The sequence below is a fragment of the Cannabis sativa genome, chromosome 7, assembly GCF_029168945.1.
Source record: "Cannabis sativa cultivar Pink pepper isolate KNU-18-1 chromosome 7, ASM2916894v1, whole genome shotgun sequence".
In the NCBI taxonomy this organism is placed as follows: Eukaryota; Viridiplantae; Streptophyta; class Magnoliopsida; order Rosales; family Cannabaceae; genus Cannabis; species Cannabis sativa.
Genome location: NC_083607.1, coordinates 49635847 through 49659364, shown reverse-complemented (window position 1 = coordinate 49659364; position 23518 = coordinate 49635847). Strand labels below are relative to the sequence as shown.

The following is a 23518-nucleotide window of genomic DNA, read 5'->3' as shown; positions in this document are numbered from 1 at the left end:
TCTAGATAGTTATTTCTAGTACTAGTTATTATTTCTAATATTAAATAGGAAAATATCATTGATTGTGAAATTAATTGTCTCATAATTAATTTTGGTACAATCTAAGTTTAGAATATTTTCCTAGTATTAAACTAGAATTAATAATTAAGTTTCCTCTTTACTTAATTATTTATTTCTTAAATTTAATACATTTAATTAAATTGAAAATTTCAATATCTAAGTTGATTTTCATCATGATACTTTAATATTGTTATTTTCATGTTATTTAATTAAAGTTGAAAATTATTTTAAGTTTGGAATCTTATTTCAGGATAACTTAAGTTTGAATAATTTTCAGAATATATTTTATTTTATTTTATTAATCATTTCCCAAAATTTCGAAATTACATTTCTTTAATGTAGAAATTTCGAATTTTATTTGAAAAATAGATTAAAGTTGAAAATTATTTATTTAATTTTGGACCAACTTAAATCAGTGACTTTTTCATTTGATGGTTAATTAAAATAAATGAACTAAAATATATTATAATTAGAAATTGGATTAATTAGTCTATGAAAAGTCTAGATAGATATTATCTGTTTTGCTTGAAGTATTTTTCTAGTGTATTTAATTAAATAGAAAATTAATATTTAAGTTGATTTTTTAATCATGATACTTAAATATTTGAAATTTTTCTTAGATATTTAATTAAATAGGAAAATTATAATTTTTGTTGAAAATTAATTTTTAATTAATTTTGCGACAACATAAAATTAGAGTAATTTTCGAGGATTTATTTTATTTTATTTTAAAGCATTTTCGAAAATGCAATATATATTTATAGAAAATTAAATTTGAGTTGTAAATTAATCCAAATTAATTTTGAAACAACTTAAATTGAATAATTTTCTAAATATTTATGGAAATTATTACTAAGATGGAAATAATTCACGTTATTTATCTATCTAAGTATAATTTATAAATATTAAATTAAAATTTATATTTAGAATTTTTCATTCTAAATTGGAAATTTTAATTAAATAAATATATATTTAAAATAAATAGATTAAAATAAATATTAGAAGAAAATACAACCCTTCATTAAATAATGAGCTTTATTGTAAGGATATTCGATCTCCATTGTTGGTTTTACATAGCTATTGTTTTAGTGAGTAATCCTCCCTAATGGAGGAACGTTCATTAGCAAGTTAGCACCGTTTAATCTCGAAAGATAAGTAATCTTGTAAGTTTTTTATATAGCTTATGATCACCCTAATGGTGGCGACTATATAAGATAGAATAGCCTTGACTCTCGCCTAAACGGGACAACGCGGATTCACATCTTGATCGAATAAAAGGTTGCTAGAATGTTGATCATTTTAGATGAGCTGACAACTCTATTCAATGAATGGTAGCTTTGACTCTCGCCTAAACGGGACACTGATATCAGTTTGTTGAAAACCTTGGAAATTATTTAGGATTGTATGTTTTAGTATTTTCACTTGTCATTCCTACTTGCTATGTGCTTCATAATTTCTGAATTGTGTATGAATTTGTATTGAACCATGTTATTTTCTGTTATTAAATTGTAGTTTAATTTCGAATCTTCATTGTTGGTCTAACTTGATTTGTTTTTCTAATGAGATAAATCCCTAATGGATTTTCACCATTAGACTAACATAATAGTGTTAGATATCGAAAGATAAATATTGTAAATGCAACATCTAGTTGTTCATCAATTGATGACACTTTAGACTAGTGTTTTACAATATGAAACAAGAAGATTGTATAAATAAGATTACTTTGACTCTCGCTAATCGGAGCATCGTTGGATTCTTATTTAAAACGAAATTATCCTAATTCCTCTTAGCTTATTCATTTCGAATTAGCTTAATGACATATCATTGGATGAATGGTCTATAAATCATATAAAGTCTTATTTTCTCTTAAGAAATTAGATGACGCATATGCTTATATTCCCAGAATTCTATCCCTAAATGATATAAATCCTCAATCTTAGATATCTCCTACTTGTATAGGCAAATCATAGAGTTAGATTAGTAGTGGTGGTCCAAGAGAGAATTACTAATTATACAGTTACACTTTCACAAGTGTTTCATAACCATTTTCTATCAATGGATTCAAACTGTATGAGTTCAGTATTTTGTGACCAGAATCCACTTGCACTATTCTAAGAACTCTTTGATGTAACTAAAGTAAGTCATAAAAAGATACAACCACATTTTATAAATCTATGGAATTTGTATCTTGTTCATAGTGGTTTTGACAAGATCATTCTCTGCAAAGAGTTAATATGCCTATATCCACTGAAAGTAATTTCATCTCATTCTTAGATGGATGTATATTCAGGGGTGGATATGAGTTTTCGTTGTATTCTTAAAACGATCACTCTAGATTTTACCTTACGCAAAAGAAATTTGAAATGTTTGAAAAATTTCATGAATTTCTAGCAATGGTAAGTGGTTAAAGATCTTGCGAACTGATAGGGGTGGAGAAAAAGTTAGTAGATATGCAGTTCAAAGATCATTAATTTGATTTTGAATAATATCCAAACTTACCTCCCTAGAAATTCGAGTTGCAGATTGATGATTAGTTACTAGTCGTTGCCTAAATCCTTCTATGGAAATAAAATTTCAGAATGATGCAATGGTTGTATACTTAATGTAAATCATTACTAGATTCATGGATGACCTAATCAATATCTTAAGAAAAGCTAGAACTGTTAACCATGGTTTATTAGTTGTTCTAAGTGATTAGGGTTGGACCATCCCATTGTCAATAGATAAGAAAGTGTTTGTTCAAACAAATACTACTTTTCTAAGATAATGACTAAGTCTGAAAATAAAGTAGCAAATAAAGGAGATATTTTTTTCTTGATTCCATAAGTGTTCTATCATCTTATTCGTTACAAGATGATCCCACTACCTCTGTTGTCTTAACACAACTGAAGAGGTCTATATCATTTAGTTTTCTTAGACATAGTTCACGGTACCTTGTCGTAGTGGGAGAGTTTCTAGGAACTCACTCTTCTTATGACTTGGAAGACAATAGTGATTAAAATCCATTGTGAGTTTAAACAAGTAATGGATTGTCAAGATAAGAAACTAAAAAGAAAGCCAAGAGAACTATGGTTTGATCCATTCACATGGAGTAACCTAAAGTTTTCTATTACAAGGACATGAAAGGAAATTTTCGTTCATAAGTCTATTCAATGGACTTAACAAAACTTCCTGTTCCTAGTATTGTAGGTTTGAGTTTATCTAAACCTATGGCTTGTGGTATACCTGGTAATTACTTACTCTAATGCAAGCAACTTACTTTAGTAAGATGCTGAAGCATTTTCTTTCCAATGGCAATCTATAGAAGCTTCACAACTTCTTAGATATAGATTTTATTTATCTAAGGAAAAGTCTCAACTATTCCAGAGAAGATAAAGCCATGAAAGAATTTCTTAAAACAGTGAGAGGTCTCAGATATGTTTTTGTATGTCTTAGACCAGACACCTGCTGTTGAGTGGGAGTAATGAGTAAGTATCAGATTAATCCAGGAGAAGAACATTGGAAGACAATCAAGTAAATTTTAAGATTAAGAAGAGGAACTATATGTTAGTCAATAAGGGTGGTTTTGAAACTCTTAGACTACACCACATCAGATTTCAAGACTTGCCTTTGTGCTAGAAAGTCTGCTGATGAGATGGTGATTACTTTGGGGGTGGAGTAGTGGTTTTGGAGAAGTGTAAAAACCTATATGAAATCTCTTGGTCTACCAGAAAGGGACTGAATGTTGAAAGTTGCAGGAAAGATACTTTTTCAGTCTAAGGAAAGTTCTATACATTTGTGGCAGTGTTCCAACTTGCCTTAACTACTAGGGTTACTTCCTGTATAACAAAAGAGTAGTTGCCCAAAAGTATAGAATCCAGTATCCCAAATGAGTAGACATATAGAGAGGAATTTCACATTATCAAGGATTTTGTGATTAAGGAAGAGTAATGGTGGAGAAGAGGTTGTGTTTAATTCAACCTGTCAGATCCCATTACGAGGAGTATACTACTATTACACTTGATTGGTATATCAAGGTGTTAATGATTATTTGAAATGCACTTTTTGTTTTATATTAGTGCAAGTGGGAGTTTGTTGGGTTTTATGCCCTAAATAAAACTCATTTCATATAATCAGATTTACTCATTAATAAAGATCAGAAATAACATTTTATGTTGCATGGTTCACATGATTTATTTCATGATTATATGTATATAATGTATGAATTCTTTTTAAGTCCAGAACATATGAGTTGGTTAAAGATTATAGTGTTGTCAGCACAGTGGAATATAATCTTTATTATATGTTCAAAAGTAGATTCCCTGATTTGTCGAACAACCGGATTTAGACTGACATGGTATAATCAGCGATAGGTATTCTTACACCTTGGAAAAGTGTTATGTCCTTTCCAGGACATTGGCAAAGTTTACCAGTATCGGATGCATGGAGTATGCATTGGAATGGACCGATATTGAACTTTGAATTAGATTTTGAAACTTACCGTAAATATCTATTCAATTCAATATCATAAGTTGATCCTAGATCACATGATCGAAATCCTGATATGGTTAGGCTCAATTTCAAGAGTATTATTCGTGTTCTTTGATTTGTTAGTTAAGCCTAATCTTTAGTCTGGGCAATACGTACATTTTGGGAACACGGTAGTACAATTGAGTGGGGGAGCGCTAACATAAATATGGAATCTATAGCTTCTATTTGGCAAATAGAAGTAAAGGATGATTTCCTTCGAGCTTAACCAAACGAAGATAAATGGTGGAGATCTCATTTCACTTAGGTGAAATATCATTTATACAGGGTTAAGTGTTTTAAGGATAAAATACATTGTAGGGTGTTACGGTAATTTAATCCCTGTACAGTGTAAATCATCTATATAGAGGATCATTGATCACATTAGGGTTATAACAATGGATAACTAATAACGTGTCTATATCGTGGAACATATAGAGCGTTTCTATATGACTGAGAGTGCAATTCCAAGTTCTAAGTGTGGATTCAATGAGGAATTAATAAGTTAGGGAATTTACTTAGTAAATTCGGTTCGACTTATTGGAAGCTCGGTTATATAGACCCATGGTCCCCATACTAGTTGAGACCATACTGCTTGTAAGACTCAGTTAATTGATTTTAATTAATCAATTATAATTCTAAAAGTTAGATTATGTCTACTTTATGAATTCTCACAGTTTTAAGGATGAAATCGTAGAGAAAAGGGTTTCTAGGTTTAATTATTAATTAAGAGACTTTGCATGTCTAATTAATAATTATTTTAAATGACAATATTATTTAATAATCTATTTTAGTTATTAAATAATTAGTTTTGGCATTTAAATGATTAGAATTGGAAAAATGGCATTTTTGGAGAAATAGAAATAAAATTGAGGAAACTGCAAAATCCAAGTGAGGCCCATTTCCCTCTATGGCCGAGCACTCCCTTTGTGTTTCCCAATTATTATTTTTATTTTTTAATTTCCATGTAATTGCTAATCAAAGCCTAGCTATAATAGGAAAGTGGTGGATCACACTAAATAAGGCAGTTAATTGATTACACAGTAATTAAGGAAACTGTTTTATTTGGAAAGTTGTGCTCTCCCTTTTCCCTATATAAAGCAACCTTGCTCTCTTCTCTTGTATGGATGAAAAGCCACGAAATTAAGAGAGAAAAATAGAGAGAAATTTCGAAATCCTTGTGAGATGAGTAGTGCCCACACACATCAAGTGGTATCTCAATCATAGTATGGAAGACTATGGAATTTCTGCATCAAAGAAGGAGAAAAGAAGATCCAGGTTCAGATCTTGGTGATGCTCTGCTACAGAAAGGAATCAAGGGCTAGAGATCTGAACGGAAGGAGTCATATTATTCCGCTGCACCCACTGTAAGGTTTTCTAACTTTATATGTGTTTATTTTCATTGTTTTAGAATTCATATTAGGTTGTTAATCCAACATACTTGTTAGTAAATCTAGATCCTGGTAAAATAATTTCCAACAACATAGCTATCCGGTCTGGCATCACATCGGTCAATCCACGCTGCATCATGAGATGCTCCACATACTCAATGCAATAGACGCCACAATCACCACTAAATGCAAAATAAAATGTAAAGTCAGTCTAACGTAAAACATATTTTAATACTATAGTACTTTTTTATCGCTATGTACCTGGTTGCTGACTTCGGAACTAAGTCGTGAGTGGCTCGAGTCGCGTGCATTTTTGGAAGCACCGTGATGTCACAGTTAGCTAACGCCATGATCTGGTTGTTATGTGGAAATTCCCCGGTTGCAAGGATTAGCGAGGGCAGCAGTTCTGCCCAAACCTTCAGGATGGGTTCCAAGGCGGTCCAATGACAGACGCTGGAATCACAGTCGTAGACATTAATTTTCCACAGCTCTATGTCGACTTCAACTGTGACCCAGTGCCTTGCCTCGGGAAGGTTCAGAACGAAGTAAATAAACTCGTTACCCCTCCATCTCTCAAAGACTTGGGACTGTAATTACAGAGAACAACGAAACAATTAAGAAACCATAATAATCTTCCCAAACAATTAACATTTAAAATCTTACTAAAACAATACCTTATGAGCCCCTCTGCAGTAGTCCAGGATATAATCCTCCCATCTAAAGTTTTTCCTCGGACCCTTGTGGCTCGTCCATGCACTGCTCATCATGGCGGTCACGAATGTGGAGAGAATGATACCCTTCTGAGAAAATGTCAGTGGATAGTCGGTGTGTCGCCTCCTCAGCATATGCATTGCTGCATCTATATGTTGCATATAAAGGGAAATGTCAGTTAGACAAAAAAATATATTAATTGCACATAAAGTTGTAAAGTGAAGTAATATTATAAAATACTTTACTTACGTCATCTGTAAGCCATTCCTTTGGTGTGAGCATTATCCAAAAGAATCCTGGACCGTAATCACCACTTCTCAAATCCCGAAGTCGGTGGTTCGGAATGAGTCCAACACACCACTTTCGGAAAGTGGTTAACAATTTCTCATCCAGTGGCTCCAGGGGATCAAAAGTCGAAGATGGCCTATGTCTCCTCTTCATCTCCGTATAGTCACCGAACCATACAGGAGGCTTTCTCTTCCTCTTCCGACTCTTAACCACTGCAGGTTGTGCCTCTATGGACAGAATCTCACCCTGCGACTCGGTGTCATGTACATGGATAAGAGGTTGTGCCTCGATCGGAGTCTCTGGAGCTCCCTCATAAGGGTCGTAATCGTCGGGGAAGACCTCATCCTCTTCTACTGGGGGTGAAGCAGCTGGTGGTGGGGTAGATGGATCTGCTGGGGCCTCCGGTGCTGAAGCCGTCGTTGGCGGACGATTCAACATGGCCAATATGTGTCTGAGCTGCTCCATAATTACGTTCTGACCACCCTTCAGCTCTACATGGCTGGTCTCGTATGCCTTCTTCAGCTCGACATGAGCAGCATACAGACCCTGAGTGTCAGCCTCGATCCTATCCAACCGAGCCACTAAATCAGTGTACTCGGCACCCCAAACGCCTGATGAAGATGGTGCACTGGGCTGAGGTTCTGAACCAGTGGCCTGAAAAAATATATATCAAAAAAATACGGTAAGCATACGATAATTCCACAATGTAACAAATATCACAAAACAAAAACAATAAAAAATAAAGACATAAAAAAAAGTTCCAAAAATTGGTACACGAGTGTACGTTTCTGAGTGTCCGGGACCCGAGTCTACGGTACGACTACCTGCCTCAGCCTCTGTGTCATCCACAACATCATCAACCAGGTTCTCCACACCATCGTAAGATATGGTCCTCACAAATGCCTCCTCCTCTGTCCGTGGAAGTAGCCCCTTGACCACTTCAAGATTCTGTGTATGGTTCAAAAAATATCAAAATAAAACCATTTAGCATTTATTACAAGCATTTATGTTAAATAATTATTCTGAACATAAGTGAAAATCATACCCGTCTAGAAAATAATGCGCTGACGTCTTTCTTCCCAATATCGCCTTTGCTCGTCCAGCTAAGCATCCTGGGGAACCGAATCCCGTGGTTCGTGCCATACCTCTTCCCAACCTCCAAAATGGCCTCGTACGTCCAATATTGTACTGCAGGTGCGAAGCCATATGCTGTGTATTTGCACTCGTGCTGAACATCCGAACTCAGCTTCTTCTCGTAGTTGGCCTTCTGTTTCAACATGTCTTTCTGAAGCGAGTGCATGAGTCTGGCGAATGAGTGCTTCCCCCAAGGAATCCGGAAGAAGAACTCGAGGTCTTCCACATATCTAAGTATGTGAGGCATAATCAGCGCGTTTGCCTCGCGGCCCAGAAGCACTGACTCCACAAACAAGCACAAGCCGAGCTTGTACAAGTCTTCCGGGTTCTGGCAGTTTGTGAACTGAAGTTGGAGTGCTTCTGTCTTCACACTATCAGACCGGTTGAAATATCTGTTGATCAATCGGTCTAACCCCGAGCGCGCGACCTGCGCAGCCTTCTCCTCTTCTGTTGGCCCCGAGGAGAAGTCCAAACCCGTAATGAGTACAAACTCCAGCACCCCGAATCGGACCTCCTTCCGACCAACATAAAACCTCATCCTCAACTCCTCCTGAGCATCCACTTTCATTTTGTGGAGCATCAGCTGGTGAAATAACACCGAGGAGAATGTCAGTGGTACGGCATTCCAGAAGCTCCTGAAACGGCTTTCCTTCTTCGTGTTATTAAGGTTGAACTCCTCAAACCGAGCTTTGATTTTTGCAAAAATTCCAGTGCCCCTATATGTGACGCGGCCAGTAAAATGCTCGGGTGCTGGAATAATGAGTCTGGGAGCCATCTGAAAAATCAAAGACCAAACAATTAAATGTCAAAAAAGTTAAGAAATGTCGACATAACATTGACATCATGTCGACATTGTCAAACATTCAACACTGGTCGACAAATTGTCGACATACAATCGACATGCTATCGACATTATTATAAAAGCAGTGACAAACGATCAACATCGACAACTTATCGACATACAGTCGACAAATTGTCGACATTCTAACAGTAAACTACCAACAGAATCAACTGGAATTTATAATCGACAACTTATCGACATACAGTCGACAAATTGTCGACATTCTAACAGTAAACTACCAACAGAATCAACTGGGATTTATAATCGACAAACTATCGACATACAGTCGACAAATTGTCGACATTCTAACAGTAAACTACCAAAAGAATGAACTGCAACTTATTATCGACAAACTATCGACATACAGTCGACAAATTGTCGACATTATAGGGCAAAACTACATAACATCAAACAAAGGTAAACCATCGACAAGTTGTCGACATTACGTCGACAACCTGTCGACAACAATGTTCAAACACATAACCAGATACCTATACATATCGACATCCTACCGACATCCTATCGACATTTCATCGATAACTATGTAAAAACACAGAAAACACCATTGAAACATATCCAACACATACAACATGCAAGTATTGACATCTAAATTCACATATACAATCTAAAACACACAAAATCTGAAGCACATACACAAATTCGCATTGAAATTTCTAAAATTTAAACAGAAAAAAACTTACCTTTTCGTGGTTCAGTGGTTCAGTTCAGTTCAGTTCAGTGCTTCGTCGTCGTCGTGGTCCTGGATCGTCGTCGTCGTGGTTCGTGAGGGGTTGTGGGTTCGTGCTCGTGAGGAGAACAGAGAGAGAGAGAGAGAGAGAGAGAGAGAGAGAGAGGGAACGTCTGGTTTGTGGGTTCGTGAGTCTGGGAGCGGGTTGTGGGTTCGTGAGGGGTTGTGGGTTGTGGGTTCGTGCTCGTGAGGAGAACAGAGAGAGAGAGAGAGAGAGAGAGAGAGAGAGAGAGAGAGAGAGAGAGAGAGAGGGAACGTCTGAGAGAGGGAAATGTGGGGGGGGGGGTTCGTGATCGTGAAGAGAGAGAGAGAGAGGGAGCGTCAGAAAGAGAGAGGGAACGTCTGAGAGAGGGAAAGTTTAATTTAGGGGGTATTTTAGGAATCTTTTAAAATTAGAGGAATAAATTTGTACAAATTATAAAGGGGTATAAATTTTGATATAGGTTATATTATTAAGGGCAAATAATGAAATTTAGAAGGGTACAATGGTAAATTCTTCCATTCTAATTTATGACCAATTTATTGGAGGATTGAACTATTGTAAGATGATTATATCGATGGAAAACATAAAAAATATTTCTGTAAAAGTATATCTATAACATAAAGAGATCAAATTTGAATTCATAGTAGAGGAATATCATAATTATAAATTAACTAATATAATTAAAGAGTTTAACTATTTAGTTTAAATTTATTGGAGCTTAATGTTATAGCTTCGTATAATCCTTGAGACATCTCAATCAGAATCTGACAAAGATTAATACAAGTAGTAGGCGAAAGGGATTTATATGATTAGTAAAATATATTACTATGCAGTATGCATAATTATTGGACAATTATAAGTATTTAATTAATTGAAATACATAAATATAATGAATTATAAATTAATTTATTTTTGATATGTTTAGTATTTAATTTATTGAAAAATTGAGAAATCAGAAGACACATATGTCTTCCTAATCCTAGGTATATACATATGCATGTAATACACTGCACAAACACGGTGTGTTACAGAAATATAACTCCTTAAAAAGGAAAATTTAATTTAACAATTTAATTATTAAATATGAAGTTAAATAATGGCTTATTGTAATATACGATTAAAATATTATTTAATATATAAATATATTCTCTCATTTTAAGGTTTAATTAATATATTAATTTACTTATATCTATTTTATATAAAGTGTACTTATATAACAGAATTCTTACTTTATGAGAAATTCATAGTTCACTTTTTATTTATATATAATAAAATAAATTCCATTAAATTCAAAAAAAAATACGATTAGGTTCCATTAAATCTAAAATAAATACGATTAGGTTTTTGCTGTTGTACATCTACGATTAGGTTTTTTAAATATACTTATGTTATTTAGTTGAATTTTATTCTAAATAAGAATTTACTACTATTTATATATATATATTATATTATATATATACTGCTAAAAAAAATTTCTATTTGTTTTTTTTTTTTAGCTCGATCAGGTTATAATTGTTTCTCTCCACATTTATTCAGAATTTTGGATTTATGGGAAATTATTGGGTGACTTTTTTTTTAAATAAAAAAAATAACAAATTATTAGATTTGCCACGTAAAAGGTCAGCATCCTACATTTAGAATTAGTTAAATTTTAAATATTATTTTAATTTAAATTTGAATATTTTGATAGCATTTTCATTAGTTCCGAAGATAAATTTAGGACGAATAATAATTTTTTTTAATTACTATTACAAATATAATAGTAATTTTTATTTTTATTTAAATCACTACTATTTCAATGATTATCACTACATTGAATATTATTAATTTTAAAATTATGATATTAAAAAAAACTAAAAACTAAAATAAAATTAGCATACGTGACTTGACACGTAACATCTATCTAGTATAAGTATATATATAAATAAAATAAGATCAATGAAAAACATACGATATTTTTTCACACCCTAAAATCCTATTTGCATAGTATTTTTTTAGAGCAAATATTAGATTTCCAAATTTATCAAATCTCTTGTGTTGAACATATTTGATAAATAAAAATTCTTGTTGCCTTCTATTACGAGCCCACACTCGTCTTCGGGTTGTGAAACTATCGAGGAAGATCTTGGTGTGAGATCTCAAAGATTGCCATATGAAAAGATAGCATAGGAGCAAGGAAGGACTTCAAGTTTAATTTCTTTCCTTCTGTCTTCTTGTTCAATTTATACACATGTGTAGAAGTAGATCTGATCTATTAGGTATTTTTCTACTGCGTATTTCTATGATTTGATCATTAAAAAAACCAACAGTAACCTTGTTCAAAAACTTAGTGGATTGATTCTCAGGCCTTGCCAACCCTTGGAGTAAGACTATCTAACATTGAGATCTGATCTGAACTAAGTAATTTTGGTCTTCATTGTTTTATTTTTTTCCTTTGCTTTTGATCATTAACTGTTTGTGTTTTTGTTTATCTTTGAATCTTTGTTTTGTATTGCTTGATTTTTCTTTGTTTGAAGCCCTCACGGATTAATTCTTGGGTACTTTCTCAAAAAATCTCATACCAATAAAAATATTGTTTATTCTTATATACCCATGATCTTTTTTATGTCTAAACAATATAAAACTTTGGTTACTCACCCAACACTATCTAATCCATCGATCACGACTCCTTATATGAGGGTACATAATACTACTTTATTTTTAGCAAAATGATTAAATTAAATGTAGATTTTGATATGTATTCGTTAAGAAAATAGAACTTGATATGTATTCGTTATGAAAATTGGTACTAGTACAAACTAAAACTAAGTAAATGGGAGAATATGTCGTGTAAAAAAATGTGAACAAAAAAAAAAAAAACAGAGAGATAATGTCCTCAAAATGAAGTGGGGGTGTGACGATAGAGTTTTCTTTCTTAAATAGTTAGGATTGGTTAATTTTCGGCCCATGTACTTGAGTTTTCCTACATTTCAGGCCCAACACTGTCTTTGGTGTTATTCATTATAGTGAGAGGACGCAAGAGATTTGGTGCATGTATATACATGTTTTGTGTTAGTCTCTTTCCTTCTCTATTTCTTTCTTATTATTTTAATTGATTTGATACATTTGGATTCTTCAACATGTCTATACCTAAATTTATCAATTTATATGCAATAACAAAAAGGAATTTCAAATTATTTCACCAAATATATTTTGCACGAGTTACTTATGTAGTACTCTTTTTTTTTTTTTTTGTAATCGGTGTATTACTATTGACTTTGTTCCTCATTTTTCATGTTTCTTAATGGAATATTCTCCAATTTCTTTGTATAAATGTAGTAAACACAAAAAGGGCATTATTTTGATTATGAATCCATGAGCCAATAAGGACCAAAGGCAAGCAGAGACATATATTATGAAGCTAATGTTTGGTGCACTTCTAACCCCACCACCACCCATGAAATCCAAAACTTACAGATTCTCTTGTGCTCCCCTCCAAAATGACTATTCCAATTTCCATGCAAGTGGAAAAATAACTTGCAAAATACATACAAGATTCTTGTATTAATTAGGGACTAAGTTTGAATGAATTATATATAAATGCTATCTTACGTTTTATAAATTTAGCTACGAATAAAGTGTAGTAGAGAAAGAGAAAGAGAAAGAGACTATTGGAAGTGGCATTTGGCGTCATTGTGCAATGAGATTTTGTATGTGGTGTTTATTTTTTATTTTTCTTTCCAAGGATAGTTAATTATAGAGTCCTTTTCTGTCTCCTACTATGGATCTCTATCTCTGCATCCCCACACAAAGTGGCTCTAATTCAATCTCTACTCTTAGCTGTCTTTTAGTTATACATAGGCATAACCCAACAAAAGCAATGCACACCCCAATATTTTTCACTCCCACTACAAAACAAACCTTCCATATTTTTTTTTCTTTCTAAAAAGCCCTACTGCCTTGCATTATACAATCAATATCATTGTTCTTAGAAACACTTTTCATTTTTCATTCCTAATTAATATAATTATTACATCAGTAAATTATACAAATAATATTATGTATTCATAATGAGACTTGATTTCAAACATAAATTAATCCAGAATTCTGTAACATGACATGTTCAGATTATTTTAAAAAAAAAATCCACTAATTTTATTGTCTTATATTGTCATTTTAGACATTCTTTTCACTTTTGGGGTCTTTTAATTTAGAATGAACTAAAAGATCTTATGAATGTTTTTTTCATCGAAATAAATATTAAGGCTTTTGCTCGGAGTTGAGATTTTAGTAGGAAAAAAAAAAGAGGAAAGAATGAAAGAAAAGGCATAGAAAATTCATGTTTGCCGAGGAGTGGAAAAAGTGAGTTATTTTTTGTTCTGAACAATTACTGTAGTAGCTAATTCTCTTGCTAAATTTACATTTATAACTACTGTTAATACAACCTGGTGGCTTGGATATCGAATTTGTATCATGATAGGGGTGGCAAAAAAAAGTTTCGACACGACATACGAATATGAACACGACACGAATGTTACAGACTAAGATCAAAAAAATCAAACACGGGTCGACACGATTTGATATGAAATAAAAACAAATCAAATACAACACGATTCACTTACCACGAATTTGGAGAACAATAAAGAAAGAAAAACTTTGGAGAGAACAATAAAGAGAAGCAGAAAAAGTTGTATGTTTGTTAGGAAAGAAAATAGTGTGGAAGAGAAAAATGAGTGAACTCTACCAAATTTCTTCCTTCTAAACTTCGAGGAAAAAATGAGAAGAAAAATTCCATAACATAATAAAAATTCAAATTACTTATTTAACCTTACTTTTGATAAAAAAAAATAATTTATATAATTTTATTAAATTGTAATTTTACTGTTATCATTCTTTCCTTCCATAACTTATTTTCTTTTCATTCTTCTCTATCTTCTATGCTTCACTACTTTCCTTCTACTTTTCTTTCCATTCAACCAAACATTCAAAAAATCTCCAAACGCAAAAAAGTGATCTCCTTACCACTTTCAAATTGTAGGAGTTCATTAGTTTGTGGCTAACAAAAGGCTCATGTAGCACATTGTGCTACCTTATGATAGAATTGAATCTTTAGAATTGGAAAAATCTTTTGTTTGACATGTTTCGAATATAGTTTTTTTTAGTTAAGTGTTAAGAGTTTATATAATTTCAATTCAAACTCAGTCAAATCAGTTTAAAATTTTCAATTTAACTCGTTAAAGGGAGAATCCAGTTGATAAACTGGAAATTATAACAATAAACATATTAGAAAGAAAAAAAAAACAAACAGCTTGAGAGTTTATACACTTTCTCATCAATAACATATGAAAAAGAGGATTTTTAAACTCATCACAATATGTTTCAAAACACCAACCAACCCCACCCCTACCCCCCAAAAAAGAAAATGTTACTTCATATGATTATAAACAAAACTTTACATGTCACTATTAAGGAGAATTAATGTGAGTTACTTCTAAATTCTAACCAAATGCCTAAATATCCACATAGTGTGACTTGCGGCCACTTCGATTTTTCGACAACACTGATGTAAATCAATTTATACTGATTGATTCCAAAGCCCCACCAAGCATATCTGCTATAACTTACAAGAGACTAAGAACAAGGAGCTTCAACTACTGGGGTTTAGGGTGCTAGTATATGAAAAATACCTTCTATAATTCCTGCAACTGTATAAGCTTCCCTAAAGACCAGACTGTGTTTGATGAACATGACGACTGTCATCTTTGGTGAGGTATCAGTTGGTGCTGTTTGGATCTCATTGGTATAGAATGGTGTGATGGCTCAGAGCTACCTGAAACTCCTATTTGTGTTGTAGGTATATGATTGGAGAAGGTTCCCTGAACATGCTGGTCAGGAGGATCTGGTGTCTCTGACAAAATCATATAGTAAAAGGAAGTTATCAGAATGCAAACAGACTATTAAGTTCGAAATCTATCTAAGCCCCCTAAAATGGGTGCATACCAAACAATGTCTTGATAGATGGTCTCTTTGGTTTGTTGCTCTTTTTCTTCAGTTCAGCTGCAGAGATCAATAATTATGGAATCAAAAAGGGAATACATTTCAAGCAGAATAACCAATCACTCCCGTGCGTGAGAAATAGATCTGTTAGAGCTTAAGGAACGGGAATGCATAGATCAAATATTCAAACAAACAGAACTATCAGTGGAGGGTGTCACAAGGAAGTGGTTGTAAAAAGTACCAAGGCTATATTTCTTTTTATAAGCCATTTATCTTAACCATAATATTATCACTAATTGGTACGTACCTACGCCAGGTATATGGTTCTCATTGACAATCTCAAAATTCTTGTATGTGTAGCCAACAAAATTGGTATCCTTAGAAGGAAGCATCTGAAAGAAACAATAACGATATAATCCATTAATTCTGAGACATTAAAATTTTTCAGTTTCAACACACCATAAAAGAGAACCTATATATACATGTGTGTATGTCTGGTATGTCTAAAAACAGCAAATTTAGGACATATCCAGATATAAGCACACTCACACAAATAGTTGTAAGCCAGAAATATATAACAAAGGTGGCTAGACAGAGGAGAACCCTGACACCGAAAGAGACATTCAGGCTGAAAAGCTAACATTTTTCTGACAAGGAGTATCAATAGAGCATATTAAAACTAAAAGACTTGCCTTTCTCCATGGACCTGATTTTGATGGAGGTTGTGCGGGATTGCCCGACTGCATATGGTTAAGATCAAAGATAACATTAACAGCAGAAAAGAGCAATAAATATAAAGATGGTATCTAACTCGCATGTTAAGAAATTTCAGTATAAAGAAACCATTATTTCCAAACCTCTTCAAACTTCTCAAAGTTTTGAGTATCTAACTCGCCTTTGACCTCTGGTATAAAAGCAGCTTCCATCTGATACACTCTATCCCACTGCAATCCTTCAAACCATGGGTGTGCCTATAACATAAAGAGATTCTTCTCAGCTTTGTTCAGATGAATAAACCAATGCTTACATGAATATAAGAAAACAATGATAGTCCATGGTGGCCAACTTTAATTTCATGAGCTCCTTTGGTCCCCAGCCTATGCTCAACGTTGCAAAGGAGCTTGCAAATTAAATCTTTAGCCTCTGCAGACAGCTTTACTTCTTCTGGGAATTTCAAATGAGTTCTCCAGTTTACAATCTGCATAGCACGAACTGACCATTTGTTTGATAAGAATATACAAAGCAGATGTTAGCATGAGAGACCCCATGATAGTGCTTAAGGTGATGAAAAACAAAACTCTTTACATGTATATTATGGAACTTTTTTGCAGTACTTATATACCACATTTTATATATAAAAAACAGTAAACATTCATGTTTACCTTCCTGCATGTTGACATCGGTTCTTCAGAATAAAAAGGTGGGAATCCTACAAGCATCTCATACATGATTGCTCCAAGAGACCACCTGAGATACATATCTTTTTACATATATGTAACACAAGACAAAACTATATTCCATAAAAAGGAAAAAGAAATAACTACCAGTCGCACTCCATCCCATATCCTCTCTTTAGTAGTACTTCTGGGGCAATGTAATCAGGAGTTCCAACAGTCGAGTAGGCCTACATAAGCATATGGGAGTCTATTATTAACAGCTGAATAATCACAATGAATTTTGGAAATAGAATAAACAGATAATTACATTGATAAAAGTAAACTCCTTACTAAATTATCCAAGATTATAAAAGCAAAAAAACGACAGAGGCTTTGTCTCTTTAATAGTAAACCAACACTGCTGCAGAAAGATCCATTTTAAATACAAGTAGAAGTATCTATACTAGCTTTAAAATAGCTTTATTGTAAATCTATTGTGGAACTTTTAATCTAACAAAACCTGAGTCAAAAATTATGTATTCACAATAAAAATGTATAACTGAATCAAATACACATTTTTTCAAAAAATCCAAAATCTATGGAGTTTGTACAGTTGGGTACTAAAGCCTGGGGAAGACGTAAAATTTTAAAAAGCATTAAACTCAAAATTATTGAGCAGTGTGCTGGTACTAAACGATTCAACATCAGATCAAGTAAGAGCATATCAGTAAGTTAGCAACTCCTTCATAGAACCACCATATATCTTTATTCAATTCTGAGATTATACAATAGAAATTGGAAGAAGTGTATGCTCGATTCCTTAAATAATAGACTGAGAATCTACTCGAAAATTTCGAGCATGAAGATAAATATGGGGCAAAAGTGTTAATCATCTAGGTAGTAATCTTGATGAGTATCATTACAGTCTGGAAAATTTGTTTGGATGTTTCAGTGGAGAGTTGGCCCATAAAATATTGGGGCTTGGCTCCACTAGAAAGTAACCTACATTGATCACACTTCTAGGATCCAATGTTAGATTCCTTGATTCTGAAACTGGAAAGATAGAAGACGGCATATGTTTCTTATTGTCAGCAATTAACCCTAATACAATTGATTTAGTCAGCCCTTCCAACATATTTCCTTTCCCATTTTTGGATTCTTAAGAATGTAGAGAAGGAGATGAAGAGTATGAGGAACCTTTTTGGAGAAGGAAGTGATCGTAATGGTAAATGGGAGGTTGTTTGTAAGCCTAAAATGTTTGGTGGGCTCCATAAGGAGTTTGGAGGGGTAACGTAAATATTATGAATCAAAACAAAGCTTTACTCATGAAATGATTATGCCGTTTTTACTCAAAGAAATTCTTTCATGCATAAAGTTATTAAAAAGAAACTATAACCTCTCTAAGAATAGATGATTTACTTGCCTGTTCTCATAATGCTATTATAGCTGATTTGCAAGAAATAATTACGAGGGAGAAATGGTTGTCTTTCTTAGATAATACCTTATCATCTTCTATCAATATTCAGTCTATCATTTCTGAATTAAAAAAATCTAGTTAAGTTGAAAAAACAAACATACCAGCATACGCCTGTTTTTTTGCCAGTGTAATAACTGTTCTTGCTGAGTTCGTTTTGGTGTTGTAGGCATCTTAGAATAATTATCATTGTTCGATACAGATTTTCCCCTCCCAACTCCTTGATCATGCTCACTGAGATTTGGAAAACTACTACAATGCAATGGCTTACACAATCCAAAATCTGAAAGCTTCATGTGGCCGTAACGGTCAAGAAGCAAATTGTCAGGTTTTATATCCCTATAAAGGAGAAAAATCAAATTGTGGTTTCTCAAATAAGTCCATGCAAATATTTCTAGTTTAAAACACAAGACACGGTAAAGAAGAAAAAATTATGAACGCAAAGTGAAAGCCCACTCATAAAAAAGAATACCAGATAAGACTACAAAATGGATGAACTTAGTGAAATTTAAGTTGAAAGACTAATGTTACAAAAGATATTAATGATATCTGGAACACTAGATCATAAGTTAACTAGATGGCGATTCATTACAGCCTAAAGATATTGATAAGATGTGTTCTACTACACTGTTATGCCATAGGATGTTATGTTCGCAAACAAGTTTGGTAATCCAGAGCTGGGTAAGAAGATATTATTAAACAATGCAAAATTAAATAAAACCTGTGAATGTAGCTGTGCTTGTGAATGGACTCAATGGCAAGAACTGTCTCCCCTACATAAAACCTTGCTTCATCTTCATTCAAAGTATCTTTACGCATTAATAATGTCATCATGTCACCCCCAGAAAGGTATTCCATTATAAGATATAAAAATTCATCATCTTGAAAGGAGCAGTAGAGCTTGACAATGTATGCACTATCAACCTCGGCGAGAAGATTTCTTTCAGCTTTGACATGTTCCACCTTTCATATGCAATAGAAGGGAAAAAATAGTAAAAATAAGAACTGTATGTATTACCTTATAAACAAAGGTTGATAGAAAACTGCAATAATTGAAGGATATTCCAAAACATAAATTTACCAAAGACAAGTGAGTCTTTTCTGAAAGGAATTCTAATGGCATGAGATGGTAAGTCAGGTGAAAAAACAAGTATGATAATAAATAATTACTTACATCATTTTCTTTAAATTTGAAAATCAACTGAATGTGGCTTTTGATAAAATTATATAGAAATGGCTAACCAACAGTAATCGAGACTAAAAGCTATAAAAAGTACCTGACCTCTCCGTAGCATCTCAGATTTCTTGAGCTTTTTCATGGCATAGACATGGCCAGTAGATTTTTCTCTGCAAAGTCTCACCTATATTTTTGCAGAAAGTATGTTTAGACTATGTATGACAAGCATTGGCGACTTAAAGGACAAGAGAGTGTTTGCAAAGTGTTCTAATTTCCTAACTAGGTAAAAGAAATTAGAGACAACACTGAAGCTCCAACATAACATATCCCTTCAGGTTGAGTTTCATTTGATCTTGGCAACAGAATTCAGAATAATCAATGGGAGAATGTAAATTAAAAAAATTTATCACAACAAAAATTATCTACAGATGCAGAAATTAACCTCCCCAAATGCTCCCCGTCCAATGATTGTCAAGAGTTGAAAGTCATCAACACCCATTTTATGTCTTTGAAGGCGCATGTACTCAGTCTCCTTCTTTTCTAGATATTTGAGAATATTCATTTGCTCTTCCTCAGAAACATCAGCATCGGCAAGTCGCCTCTCCAAGACCCACCGTCTATATTTGATAGAAGTTAAAATGAAAACCAATAATATGGGAGAACTTCAATAAGCAATGTTGTAAGAAAACACAGCAAATTCTAGGGAATATGCAGTACATTAGGCAACAAAAGAAAAATAAATTGATAGCATGTACACTATTAAACAACATAGCCAAGGCAGCATATAAGCTCTTGTAAAATGTAAGAAAATCACAGTTTTAGACACAACAAAATTACAGCAACAAAATTACAGCAACAGCCTCTCCAAAAGTGTTAGTTGAAGTTAATAGTGGGCTCATTACATACTCTTTTTTAAAATGATCTCTCGTGCATGTAAATACTTGATGCAAGATTCAGGTGCACATCGAAAAGTAACAAACAACAGCTTTAATAAGAAAAATTTTCACAAGCACCTATTGTACTATTTTAATGATAGATTTATGCTAATTAAATGTACGCTTGTCAACAATTTAAGAAAAATGAGGAGGCATCTAGAAAGTAGTAATATTTTTACTTTAGGCATGTCCAAAAGCCATGAAAAAGAGTATCGTTGTATCTTAATTCCTTTAATAATTTTTAGAAAACACCAGGATATCAGAAATTTTTAGTAGTGCTGCACAATATCTTTTTTATCAGTATCTCATAACCGGAGTCATCAAAACTTACGAAAAAACTAGGAAAAAAACTAAATACATCTTGCAGTTAGTAACAATACAATCTTAAAAAAATATTACAATCCAAACTGTAGTTACCACAAAACAGCATGAGTTTTTATAGTCACACATAAAACACAAAAAGAATGTTATATGAAGAGAAACCCATGGAACAGCTCCAGCAGCCAACACAATACTTGCATATACATCACAATCATCTCCAAGCCAGATAATTTGCATATATGAATGGTTAAAAAAAATGAGAAAAATAGTGCTTTAATTTGACACACCTACCTCTCTTTCCTATCTTGCAAACACTTCATTTGAGATTTGTAATGATTCTCTATATACTGCTTAGCTGCTTCAACTTTTTGTTTTGTTACATTTGAAGGTGCATCATCAATAGGAGGCTTGTTCGCATCTTTTAAATTATCTGCACCCTTCTTTTTTGTTGGCACAGGCTTTGATCTAGGCTGAAATTTCTGAAACCAACTTCGTGCTGAATCCATGACTATGATTTAAGCCCTTAAACACAAATGAGCATATTCTTCGTGACTCTATCTAAAAAGATTCATTGATTAATGTACATCCAAAATCCAGACACTAACAAGTAAATGCCAATATAAAACACTAGAGAAAAAATAAAAATTTACATCATGAAATAGTATAATTCACAATAAAATTGCCAACTAACTCAATCCCATAAACCTCGGAAACAAAATCACTTCAAATGACCCAATTTATGAAGGGGAAACAAAATTAAAAGTCACCATGAAAGATTAATTCTCTCTTGTGAACATAATTCATAATTATCCACAGAGCAAGATTATGAAAATAAATAATAACATTCTTTTTTCCAAACTATTGTATCCGATTATAGAATATACCTGCAACCATTATACAGCTCTAACACACAAAAATCTGATGAAACTTTGCTTTTAGACCAAAATTGTTCATATGAAAGCTAACAAAACCTCAAAAACTAAATCTTCCATTAAACCCAAGCTCTTAACTTAAAGTACATGAAAAATCCAAATAAATAAATAAGAACTTGAAAATCACATAATTCATGGCACTACAAGAATTTGAAGCTTTTGACTTCTGAAAAAAATTCACTGTACAATCCAATCAATTTACAAACTAAAAGAAATTGTAAATGGTGATGATCAGTAACACTATACAATCAAATTAAATAAGAATATTGAAAAAGAAAAAGAAGAGTAATTGCGAGAGATCGAATCAGTACCTAAGTCTCTTGTTGGTGATTAACCAGAGCACTTTCTCTGCAACTTCCTTTTACTACTCTCAAACCAAAAAAATAATAATAATAATATATTTTTCTTATTAGGTGGGAATCTAAATTACGTAAGTATCCTTATACTTCACTGATTTGCAGTAGACTAATGAAGGGTATTTTGGGTATAAACAGAATTCTTCTTTTATCATTAAGCATCGTGCATGTCACGACGATGTTGACGTGGAAGTTGCCGTCCCGTTAAGGCGTCCTTACCGGTTAGTTGACGGGTATTGGAGGTTTCCTCTAGTAGTGGTTACTTTACCATTTTATTTCTTTTTATTTTTATTTTGAAAGGAGTTACTTACAATAGTTGCAAGAAATAAAAAAAAATGTTCATAATAGAATACATACCATATTCATTTAATAAAAAAAATTTTAATGCCTCGTTTAGATTTTGAATTTTAAGATAGAAAAAATTGAAATCCAAAATTTTATTTCCAATTCATACTCACCCTTCCATACCACTTCTCGGTAGGGGTCCACATCGGGTGGGTTTTAACGAGTTTTGGATTTTTTGGTTCGGATTGGGACGAGCTCGGGTGGGCTTGGGTCGGGTTTTGTGTTAAGCTAAGTATTTTTTTAAATAAAAATATATCTTTTTTTTAACAAAAAACTACAAAATAATACAATTATACAATATATTATTATTATATATGCAAATTACATAAACTAACACATTAACAATTCAACACACACTCATAAATTCACAATTAAAAAAAAGACATATATATAATATAATTATATAATATATACATAAAAAAATAATTAATAAATAAATAAATAAAATACTAGCCGGGTTACTGGTAAATTTTAGGTTTTGAGTTTTCAAAAATTTTAAACCCAAACCAAGCTCGATAAAGAACTGGGTTACACCTAAACTCAATCTACTGAAATTGAAACCCATTTTTTTGAGGTGTTGAGCCAGGTGGATTTTGGGTTTCGAGTATAAATGTGCACCCCTACTCGTAGGTAAAGATTTTATTTTCTTATGTTTGAATTGAATAAATTAAGAAGTCTACGTTAAAAAATTTAAAATTTGATTTCTAAAAAAAAAAAAAATTGAGAATTGTTATAAATAATATATGTACTAAATATAACCTATTAATTGTTATTAATTACAATAAATATTCTTTCTTTTAGTTTTTGAATATATGACTCATACATTAATTGTATAGATAAAAAATTGAAAAAATTTCATTCACTTTTTATTTTTTTTTTCTTTTTTTTATTGTCTATGTTAGATTATTTATAATAGTTTTATAACGTTCTTGAGTTGTTTCAAGGTCACGATGCACTATATATA

At 32.7% G+C, this 23518-nt stretch overlaps 2 protein-coding genes across 4 annotated transcripts; both read right to left on the bottom strand.

Annotated features, from left to right (window-relative positions):
- Positions 1 to 4346: 4346 nt before the first annotated feature.
- On the bottom strand, positions 4347 to 7720 carry LOC133039743 (uncharacterized). Its single transcript, XM_061118679.1, has 4 exons — positions 6632 to 7720; positions 6219 to 6544; positions 6073 to 6139; positions 4347 to 4361 (listed from the first exon to the last, which is right to left on the bottom strand). The coding sequence occupies exons 1-4, from the start codon at positions 6827 to 6829 to the stop codon at positions 4347 to 4349; spliced, it is 606 nt and encodes a 201-aa protein (XP_060974662.1). The 5' UTR covers positions 6830 to 7720.
- Positions 7721 to 14910: 7190 nt separating this feature from the next.
- On the bottom strand, positions 14911 to 22275 carry LOC115697359 (uncharacterized). 3 transcript variants are annotated; one of them, XM_030624332.2, is made up of 14 exons: positions 22165 to 22275; positions 21213 to 21479; positions 20108 to 20282; positions 19766 to 19849; positions 19210 to 19451; positions 18593 to 18827; positions 17183 to 17262; positions 17021 to 17105; positions 16705 to 16836; positions 16496 to 16609; positions 16331 to 16378; positions 15946 to 16030; positions 15642 to 15698; positions 14911 to 15549 (listed from the first exon to the last, which is right to left on the bottom strand). In XM_030624332.2, the coding sequence occupies exons 2-14, from the start codon at positions 21425 to 21427 to the stop codon at positions 15398 to 15400; spliced, it is 1704 nt and encodes a 567-aa protein (XP_030480192.1). In that variant the 5' UTR covers positions 21428 to 21479; positions 22165 to 22275; the 3' UTR covers positions 14911 to 15397. The 3 variants fall into 3 exon arrangements, with proteins under 3 accessions (XP_030480192.1, XP_030480194.1, XP_030480193.1); XM_030624334.2 differs by having other exon boundaries at positions 21213 to 21443; positions 22165 to 22268; XM_030624333.2 differs by having other exon boundaries at positions 21213 to 21475; positions 22165 to 22229.
- Positions 22276 to 23518: the final 1243 nt, after the last annotated feature.